The 12,019-nt window shown below is 32.8% G+C and overlaps 1 protein-coding gene across 1 annotated transcript in view; it reads left to right on the top strand.

Moving 5' to 3' along the window:
- The first annotated feature begins 1,794 nt into the window (after nt 1-1,794).
- The window catches only part of LOC107173642 (trehalose transporter 1-like protein), an 84,746-nt gene continuing 74,521 nt past the window's right edge, over nt 1,795-12,019 (top strand). Inside the window, exon 1 of the mRNA XM_015524250.2 lies at nt 1,795-2,133. Coding sequence (XP_015379736.1) covers nt 2,049-2,133 — 85 coding nt within the window. The 5' untranslated portion in view covers nt 1,795-2,048. The remainder of the gene's footprint in view (nt 2,134-12,019) is intronic.

Raw genomic sequence — 12,019 nt, 5'->3', positions numbered from 1 at the left:
ATGAAAAATATTCATCATAAATTCATATCATAACTCATAAGTATTTAAAAAATTATATCATTTATATTAAATTGTAATATTATTTCATATTTTTCTAATATGTTATTTCGTTTTTGATGTCCAACCACCCCTCATATCAAATTATAGTGCAGATGGTTGACCTCGAAGCTCAAGCCGAGCCGTCGAATAAACGAACGATTGGTAAAATTTACAAAATTTCAATGAAAAGTATTGAAAATTCTAACTCATAATGTGATAATGAAGGTACGTTGTTTTGTTTAATTATGCTATAGAAATAATATAAACTTAGTATGTGATGGTTACACATGTACATCATAAAGAAATTATTTTAATTACTCCAAAATCAAAAAAAGACTATACCTAGTATATACCTATAATATATGAGGTTGATTTACTAGGAGTATGATGTTGATTTATATCTTTGAATGGTATGGATATAGATGTTTTTGTAGAAATTAAATTTAGGTCATATAATATAACCGCCAAGGAAATGGTTTTAGTTTGGAGTGTATTGAAGATTTGCTTTGAGTTGTACACTTGGTAAACGTGTGGTTAATAGCATATTATCTCGACACCGATCGATCTTTCCATATTCCGAACAAAAAGGACCATAACCCACTATTGCTGGGTGAATTCTCGGAAACATTTTATAGGCAATCACAAGTGTTTTATTGTGATTGCATTTCACATATTTTTCATGTCTCGTCCTAAAAAACTATTCGATGAAAAAGTTTATTCTTAATAAAAAAAAATAGCGGCCGGTACTCTAAAGATAATTTTCAAAGGGGTTCCGGATGAAAAAATATTATTATTATTATTTGGTGTTCCGTGATATCAAAAAAGTAGAGAAACACTGCGTTACACCATTGGTAATCACTTATCACTAATCAGAGCGTTTCCTTAACACATACTGAATTACATATTGAAAATGCTTTGTAAACTTATCGATACCATAGCAAGACACTGGGTTGGAAATACTCAAGAACTCGTTAAGCCCACCGAAAGACGAAATAAATACAAATTTCTCAAATATGAAGACTCCTGGCCTAATTTTTATAAAATATGTACGCTTAAGCATGATATAGTTGTGAATTGAGAAAATTTTATTTCGTCAAATCGGTGTGTTTGCTTGTTGTCCTCGAGCGGCAAGTGTTGCCTGCAAAACTGTCGAACGTAATTATCGCGCCGACAGAACTGGAAGATCGGACGAACGGATGATGGGCAAAACAAAATATTATTTGAAATAATAACCGAAAAAATCGTGTGTTGTATAATCGTGTTATTTATATCGCGTCACAATAAATGTCGCGATAACCAGTCGTCGGTCGGTATTAAAAAGGCAGATGGTAATAATAGTGGTATAAAAGCACCGGCGGACGCGTGAGTAACCGACGACGGAGCTACCGGCGCGCGGCAGTGTTCGAGTAACCGGCGGAAGAACGCGGCGGCGGCGGCGGCGGTGGTGGCGACGACGGTGACATTGAAACGAACGGCACGCGACTTTGATCCAAACGCAGTCGGTCGCTCTCCTGCTCACTCGGCTCAACAACGACAGATCGTCGCCGAACGAAGACCACAGCGACGTGCGTATTATATAGGGCGAAGAAGTAGTGGCCGGGCGCGCATATTAATAAATTAATATCACTAATATTAATATATTATATTTTATTATTATTTATTATCGTCGCGTGCAGCGGTTACCACCACCCGGTTTGCGGTGAAGAGCGCGCGCGCGTGCCGTAAAAAGGGCGACTCGCGCGGCCGCCGCCACTGCCACTGCCACTGCCACTGCCACCATCGTCGTCGACGACGGCCGCGGACACGAGTTCATCAGTTAGTAGTTACCGGCCGGGGCGCTATCGTATCGCATAACCGCGCGCGATGACCTGACCGACCGTCGCCGTACACAGCTCGTTTATCGCGTTGTACGCTATCGTGCGACGACGACGACGACGACCAAACGCCACCACCGCCGACACATCGTGTGCGCGCCAGCCGACAGCCGCAGCCGCTAGATCCGGCTAGCAATGGACCAGGGCGTGTTCAAGCAATTGGACGATTCATGTTTCCCGCCAAAAAAATCTCCCGATGCCGCCACCGGCACCGAACCAGGTTAGAACCACCACACTGTTATGTTTTAAAATAATAATATAATATGAAACATTTTGACATTACAACGAAATATTATATCGAACTATAAATTATTATGGCATGCCTAGTATAGTTATGTCTTATGTGTAACGAACAATATTTTATATATATATATATATATATTTTTTTTTTTGCGCGTGGTAGGACTGGAAATTCGATCTAAATGTACCATAACCTCGGTATCGAAAACGCGTGGAAAAATAGTGTCGGGAAAACCGCGTGGTACAACGGTATGAGAGGTTATATATATATATATATTATACACACGAATTAGTGTTGCACCCGGGTACTTACGACCGAGAGACTTTGACGACCTGTGGCGTGTAAAGTCTGGCGCGCGAAATAAAACCATGTGACGACCAGAAAATTTAGGTTGAGTATTTAGGAGTCATGTCACTCATACTATTATACATTATAATCAGCAGGTCCCTATATTATATATGATATTATTATTATTATTATTATTATTAGGTATGATAACCACGCGTATCTTTTCGATACTTCGATTAATTATTTCGTAACCACTGATGTGTTCTTAGGTCCACGTATATATAATAAATTTAACGTGTACGATTTGTTAATATTTTCTTAACACGATTCAGGCGTCCGTCGAATTCTAAGAATTATTAGGTTTTGTTTCTCCGGTGCATAATAATTAATTGACTTAAACACACACGATATTAATATTATAATTAAACGTTCTTACTTTGCAATACCTATATTATATTGGTAATAATAAAATTATGTGTAACCAGTTCTAAGTATAACTACCGTGACTAGAAATTTCTCTAAAACACTTTGGCACCGTGTAATATACTTCGTGTGCATCGTTAACAACGGTTTGGACTTGCCGATTTATTATATTCTTATATTATCATTGGCAGACGGGTAGGGACTATAATAGAGTACCCCATATAAATTCTCATGTACAAAACGAGTTGGGCAGGACTAATAACCAGTTGACCGTTTAAACAGAAGATTTTCGCATTTGTCTTCGCATATATTTATCAAAAATAAAAAAATATGTGTGAATCACGCATAAACCTGATATAAGGTCAAATGGATATTTTACAAATTTCAAGTACATTAAAGTATTTTAAATATCTTCAATCCGTACAGAAAGAAAAAGTACGTCTCAACAAATATTAAAATAAATTAAATACGACACATAATAAATTAACATAATTCTTTTCGAATAAAATTAATTGTATATTAAATCTAAATATAATTATAGAATTTTCAACTGAACAGCCTCGAAATAAAAAATTTAGCTAATCGACGGCTAATAACAAAATTTACCTGATTTATAGTCATGTGTTACTATAAGAACTGAAGCGTTATAATATTTACTTCAAAGTTACAAACACTCAGTTCGTCGTTCATATGTTCCTTAGTGAATTTAAATAATACAGTAGGTATACGTCGTTGCCCGTTTGTTTCAAATTCATTTTTCGAGCACCCATCGTGGTATGGTGATTTTAGAGTAGAGTAAAATACACTAACTCTCATCGTTTCCACAAATATTTAAAATCAATTTATGGCTGGAAAATAAAATTTAAAAAACTTATGAATCGAATTATTTATTTCAATAAACGATTACGCTACAGGCGCAAATACGGGATTATGTAAAAATTTAATATGTAGGTACTATATAATATGTATATTGCATTTTAAGTTAACGCCTGCACGCCAATTTTTCTAGAATAAGATTATTGATTATAAAATAAAGTTTCACATATAAACTTCTCAAGTTTTATTAGAGGACATTAAATTTTTTGTCCTAAAACAGTACATATTTTGATTTTCAATAAATCATATTCTGTACCGACGTGTTCAAGCACTTGTACTTATAAAGTACTTTACAATATACTTATATGTTCCGTGTATGTATGTTATGATTAGTATTCCGATGATCACGTTGACGTCCGACACTAAAATACAAAATCGATTTGAATTTGTAGTCATATCTAATATATTATTATAAGGTATAATACTTGAATCGAAAAGAACGTATAAACTGCGTGTAAAAACAACACATGGGCATACACCTAGTAATGTTGTAATGCAAATATTAAAACCAATAACTGTCATATTATATTATGCATTTTTGGTTCAGAGTAAAATAACTTTATGCATATTAATTTATGAAGAGTTATTGTAATAATAATTATCATTATTATGGTAGGTACACGCGCACACATCGGATCAAAGCATAAAACACAATACAGCCTTTTAGATTTTAAAACCGTGGTTGTCGTAATAATAATATTTTATATAGGCACTGACATTAATACATTATTGTGACGTGCTGGTGTACACAATATAATGCTATTAGAATAATAGACAAACCTATATTATGTTTTACTGCCATCTTCGGTTTTTCTCTTCTTCTATAATCGTGACAATATAGTATAATATATAAACTATAAGCCGTAATGTTGCCCAGAGGCCTATTTTGAAATAACTTTAGTGATTCATGTGCTCTATACGCGATTTATCTTCTCATTATATAGATAACTTAATGACGCCAATAATATTTGAAAATATAAAATGTGTTACGCAGGTGAAATGTCTTGCAGATAATATTATTTCCCTTTAGCGGTCAGAAATAGAAGAATTCACAATATAACAATATATAGTTATGTTATAATACCAATATCGCGGTTGATTTATTTATTAAAAAAATTTATATCAACTTTGACGTGTATCTAGGCATAATATGCGTTATTTTTTATCAATTGAGCCCCAGTCTATACAGACGATAAAACACACATTTCGATATTAAAACAATAAAACATTCGTGAACGAGACGCCGAGGTACAAACACACATACGAGTACACTACATACATGGAAGTAGACGGAAATTAATGATTTTGACCGTGGCTGACGGTTAGTGTAGTATTGTTGTTTTAATACATTTTTTCTTCAGATTTTAATCGTTATATCACATTTTAATAAACAAAAACAACTATGGTATTGCAACAAATATTACGCATAATTAACACGTAATGATATTTATAATATATCGCCGTAATTTTTTGTTAAAATATCGTAATAATAATATTATAACAGTCGCTAATGTGCGTTTAAATCGTGGTACACGGAACATATACCGCCCATACCTCGAATAAAACGTATCGTACGAATAAAATTATATTATTATTATTTACACTGTCATCACAGTAAAATCGTATAGGTCGTAGATACCACGGACTTTACCTTAATTATTTACAATATTATACAATGTACAAAGATACAAGGAGAATGATTATATTTAAGACACATATTATTATATATAACAATAATATTATTGTTTTCTCTCCTTTATAAATTGTATCTCTACATAAAAATGTATTACTATGTATAATTTTGTAAATATAATGTTCGTCCAATGGCCATAGTAGCCGCGGACTTGATTCTATTAATAATAAAAAAAAAAAATAATAATATTATTTTAAAGGTAGTTAATGGGATTATATATATTTTGTATAAATCACCACAAGTTATTATTTGGGCGGACACGGGGGAGTGTGCCCAAAATTGTAATGTCACAATAGTCAAAATAATATTATATTATGAGCTCTTGCAAGTCGTCGGTGCAATAGCTATAATGGTGTCACACTTATAATATTAAAATAAAATATTTTTCACTCCGTCGTCCCGTTGAAAACTGAAGGTTCGGGAGACTTACTCCGCCGGAGACAATAATAATATAATATATTTTTATTACCGTACAATACCTATATTGTACTGGCATGCACTACTGCTGAAGCTGCGCAATTCGTTTTTTCGGTGGCGACTATAAAGCTACCACGGAAGTATCATCATAACCGCCTCGGCGACGACTCGTTCGTATTATTATTATTATTATTATTATTATTATTATTATTATTATTTGATGTACCTATACGTTCAAAATGATAAATCTCAGCGGCGGCGACGCACTTTTTCGTACGCGTCCTTGACACTCTACTGTATAATAATAATAATAATGATGATGATAATAATTTAATGTCGTCGCCAAACAGGAATATATTTTATATACGACCGCGCGAGTGTGCACATTGCACTCAATATATCATATAATAATAATATTATTATGTATAACGTGCGCAGGCTACTACACGGGTAGGGTATTATTATTACTTATAAGTTATAATATTATTATCTACTGAGACGGAGGTATATTATATTATGCGCAGTGTACATCGATCCCAAGGTAAATTTTGCGTAAACAATTACAATCGGTTTCCTCCCCGAGACAGCTAAACGTATAAATATGCACTTACATGTGCGGACGTGCTCTCAAACTTGATCCGAGTCCAAATCTCTACACGGTTATCGATTTGGTTATTCTAATACGATATAATATAATATTGGGTATTATTATGTTCCTCATCGCGCAAATATAATATTATGTAAATTATTATCTATTTTATATTTTTATGATCGTCCCGAAATCGTAATTTGTTCCCGGATCGAATTTTGTCATACCTAGGTATACCTATAATAATAACGATGAGCCACCAGGTACTATTGATACCACTTCGGTGGTATAGGTTGTTTTCTCATTTGAGCGTGTCAGTATTTTCCCCAAGTGTATTCAGCGAACGATCGCGTCAATAATTTTTTCTGTCGTCGCTGCAGCGGCACACCGACTTCCGCGGAATAATAATATCATATGTACCTACAGTTGCAGGCACTTCCAAAAAAAATTTTCCAGAAATGTACCACCCGCGCATATATTATTATACAGGATTTTTCACCAAACATGCTTTGCTTCGTCCCCATTTTATAATAACTATTTACCATGAAATCCATTCAAATTCTGATTTTTCAAATTTTGAAGTACTATTGTGTAAAGTTATGGACCAATTTTTATACTATTTAAGGCTTCACTAGTAACTTATTTTTTAGATTCTGAACGAAGTGATGAATGTATTGATTTTACGATGATGTGTGTGTGTGTTTTTTTTTGTGTCTGTGTACAGCATAACTTGTCGAAATATTGATTCGATTTCAAACTTTGGGGGTGGTTTCCGATGTAAAAGTGAATATCCTTGGTGCATTTTAGAGGTCAAAAGTTAACATTTTCCAACAGTTTTCAAAAAAATCGAGAAAAAAAAAATGACAGAAAAACGGGAATTTTTACGCAAAACCAGTTTTCGACCAAATCGATTTTTTTATATGGTTGTAATTCAAAAACTAATCACTGTAAATACTTGAAATTTCTACCAAATGTTTATGTTAGTGTTATCTATATACAGTTTAATTTTCAAAAAAAATTGACTTTTTTTGAGTTATTTATAGACCACTGAAATTTTCGATTTTTTTTTGAAGTGTCGGTAAAAAAATGTAGGATGACCAAAAAAACTTGAAAATTTAATACAAGGTTCCTTATGAGTTGTTCTCGTTGTAGCTAAAAAAAATTAAAAATCGTTAGTCACAATTTTTTTTATAAGCGTTTATAGTTCATATTTTTACGAAATCTGTCGAAAACACGAAAATTTGCAAGTCATTTTGAAGTTGAAAAATCATAAAATTGTTTGTGTATATAACTAAGGATTAAAAATACAACAATAAATTTTTCATAAGTTTTCCTTCAAGTAGCTATAGAGAAAACTCGAAGCATCATTATAGGAAAAATTTTATGTGCGTTTGAATTTTAAATTTTTACGAAATAGCGTAACGATAACGATTTATCCTCAAACGATTTAAACATTTTTTATTATTCAAAAAGTGTCGTAGATACTTGAAATTGTATCAGTTATTTAGATTGGCATTTTCTTTACATGATTTGATTTTCAAAATATTTTGACTTTTTTGAGATATTTATAGACAACTGAAATTTTCAATTTTTATAAAAAAATTTTTTTGAAGTGTCGATAAATTTTTTTTGGCAAAATCTAAATACTTGAAAATTTAATACAAAGTTCCTCGTAAGTTATTCTTATAATTATTAAAAAATTATAAGAATACATAGGCATAATTTTTTTTTTATTAGCATTTTAAGTTCAAATATTGACTTAATACGTAAAAATTACGGCAATGTTCAAATTATCATATATAGAAATTCATAAAAGTTTTTCTTTTTAAATCTATGATTTGAAAATTTAATTCAATGCTCCTAACACATTGTAACAATAGCAGTTAAAAAATATTAAAAATATATAGCCACAAATTTTTTTTACAAGCATTCAATTTTAATTTTGACAACATACGTAAAAATCTCGAAGAATTCGTAAATTATTTTATCCTAGAAATTCATAAAAAAAATTTCCTTTTATATCTAAGATTTGATAATTTAATACAAGGCTCCTATCATATTTTTACAATAGCAATTGAAAAATAAAATAAATATATATGCACAATTTCTTTTTAAAAATATTCAAAGTTTGAATTTTGACAAAATACCTAAAAATTACGAAAATTCGCAAATTATTTTAAACTGGAAATTTATAAAATATTTTCCTTTAATATCAAAGATTTGAAAATTTAATACAAGGCTCCTAACATTTGGGGAGGTCCACCCCACCCTCTAATGTACAGCAGAGCGATACCCACTTACCCGCTTTTTTTAAAATGAGAATTACTCTTTTTACTGAAAATTGTCAAGCAGATGATTTTTTTTTAAATTTTGATTTAGGTAGTTATGTATTCGAATTATGGACGAGTAGTTTGTAAGTTGTTTGACTCAGCGAACCAAGGATAAAAGGTCCACAATGATAGGTTTAAATGGGTGTGAATGGGGTGCTACAGTAATGATATACCTAACATATAACCTTAAAATTATAAAATTATTAATAAATCTATCGACAATTTACAAATTTTCAGTGGTTAATAATGTAGAGTTTCTAAAATTCAATTTCTGTGGCGAAGGGAAAGTATAGACATAAATTGTATAACAATGGGTTCAAATGAGAACTTATTCAAATGATCCTTTATTTGCTCCTAAAAATATTAAGTATTTTAAATATTTTTTTTAATAAATCAGGGCAATTAGGAAAGAAATTTAGTCAAGTCTGGTTAAACTTATCAAAGAAACCCCCACCCCCTACTTCCAAAAAATCTATTCATAAATAATACATTATACCTACTACAAATGTTCAGTTATGAGATCAAAAAAATATTGTACTTATCCATGGATGCGTGGGTTGTTTAACGTTTATCCTAAATTATCATATTTTAATATCTTAAGCCAGCAGTAGTGCGTTGCTATGCTATATATCCTATGTATATATAATATTACATAAATGTTTGTACTTAAGCTGCTGTCGTGAATATGCTTCCTAGCATAAAATATGTGTAAATTTATCATATCATTTATTAATATAGACAGATAATCTCCATTATCTCGACCCTCGGGAGGTAATGCAAAAATTTCAGTCACACTGCCGGCTTTAATTTTAATTTCGATTTTCATGATTAATAATCGCTAAAAAAAATTAATTCAACGACTTAATACAAATCTGAATGCAATATACGTACGCATTTTCTTGAATTATTTTCTCGGTAAATCTAAATATTATAATTATTAATAATAATTCGAGTGGTTTATGTTTTTAATTAACACGTTGTTTAAAAATTTACGTTTTTTCGATAAACCGACAGTTCTACAATTTGGTCCCATCATATGTATGGTCGTGTCGGATTGTCGAGACTCGATGTTGTGCCTATAACTACATGGTAATATGATTTATCGAAACGTATTACATAACACACCACTGCTGTCGACCGTTTTCGGGGCCGCCCAGAGAATATCGTCATTATTGTTGTCATTAAATACAATATACATGCGCGGTCGTGTCGACAAAATAACGTGGCGCATCCGTCGGAGCAATTAGAGTAATAACCGCGAGCGAACGCAATATGAGTCACAGTCGCGCAATTATTTTTCCATTGGCCTTTGAATCAGTGCACTGGGTGGAAAGGGGAGGGAAACGATGAGACTGGCGGAGGTAGACTAGTCGTCCTATCATCGTATACACTGTTGTTACTATTATTATATATTAGAGTAACCATATGTGCGGTATCTATACACCCATGGTCGTCGTCGTATATTGTCGGGTTATGATGTATATATTGGCTACCCGGTAACAGCTGGTTAATACCTATATAGGAACACTCGTAAGTCGAAACACTGACCGCGCGTTATACATAATCATATATAATCATATTGATATTGTTGTGGCACCTCGTGTGTTTTATAAACGGATATGTGTGTGTGTGTGTTATAATAATATCAAGTGCGGTTTCGATTTCGTCCACTGCAGAACTCTACTCACTAAAGATCCGTCTGTATATTATATTTGTATATGCTGCAGCTGAGTCAGTCGACAATTTCGTCGATTTTTCACGCTGTACGCACAGATCTGACGTATAATATCATATTATAACACTAACAAAGGAGTTGCCGCCACTAATGCATCATCTACAGGTACGTCGTGTTTCAACGATAAAATAATAATAATAATAATTCTACCGTCACTTGACCAACGCTTTACACTTGACTTGTGAGATTTTTTTTGAAAATTCATCAATATCAACAGTATAAATATCCGAGATATACATTATGTATTTTGTCGTTATATCCGCGTATATTATAATGACGCGTTCAAGTACGTCGCTTTTGTTTTTTCGTCATTAAATTGCGCAGTAAAGGTTTGTGCTGTTAAGGTATATATGTATAGGTGCCTACAATTCTCTACACTTACGTTATATCCGGTCGATCACGAGAATAAAGGAATACAAAATATTACTACGACTGTAAAGGGAATTGGCGGAGTTCTAACCTCACAGAGTCACTGTAAATAATAAAGAACTTCGCCGTCAATAACGGTTTAACCCCAATGAGGTGCCTTCAATTTTAAACAAGTTCTACATAATATAGATACTGAATGACGAATGTATACCGATTTAGCATATAATTTTATATAATGATTGCGGACATTCGGTTACATATTAGTAATGTATAATATCAAAATCGGAATGGGTCAACGCGTGACTTACCGCCTTTCCGAGCAGAAATATCGTGAAACACGTGGTGGATCACTCTGTATATCGCGCATTAAAATCCCATACATTGATCAAATCATGATTTGTAACATGCTCATTGATAAATGAAGACTTCTGAACCGGTCACGTCGTACGAACTGTACACACGCGATACATTGTGTATACAGTTATACGAGTATCTGTATAGGTAGGTATCGTATCTGCTCGCGTGTTGACGGTTGTCTGTCGCGGTATATAAAACAAGACGTATAATATATAGGTGAACCGCGCGACAACCATCCTGTATATTATAATATATATTACAGTATACACTGAATACGTACGTGAATACGGCGTGACAATCTCCAGCCATAAATTGTACCGTCAACGCCGAATAAAAACGGTTTTCGTTTATATATATTTCACTCCGATCGTATTAAAAAGAAATTGAAATTTACCCGTGTCCGTCGCACACTCACCGTAGGACCGGCGTTATATCCGGGAATTTGTCAAGGACGGTGTTTAAACGAATCTGTTGCGAACGGGTGACAATATATTTTGTCGAAAACATATAATAATTCAACGCAGAATTCCACGCTTAAGAGCCGCCTAGCCTAAAGTTTTAGTGTAGGTAATTAAATCAATAAAATAACGATAAAACATAACATTATCATCTACCACGAGAGGGAGTTTATCTCCTGACTTCTGCAGCCGAATTACACGGAAACGATGTTATTATTTAGTGTGCCTTAATTTTTATTTTATTTATTTATACACACAATTGTTATATTTTAGCAAACTACTGTGCGTGGTATTTAGACGATTTTTTTAACGATGTATCTAATAACTAAT

This window comes from Diuraphis noxia, unplaced genomic scaffold (assembly GCF_037042655.1).
Source record: "Diuraphis noxia isolate RWA-SAM2 unplaced genomic scaffold, SU_Dnox_SAM2 contig0004, whole genome shotgun sequence".
Taxonomy (NCBI): domain Eukaryota; kingdom Metazoa; phylum Arthropoda; class Insecta; order Hemiptera; family Aphididae; genus Diuraphis; species Diuraphis noxia.
Note: the sequence above shows the minus strand (reverse complement) of the source record. Positions and strands in the feature narration are given on the sequence as shown.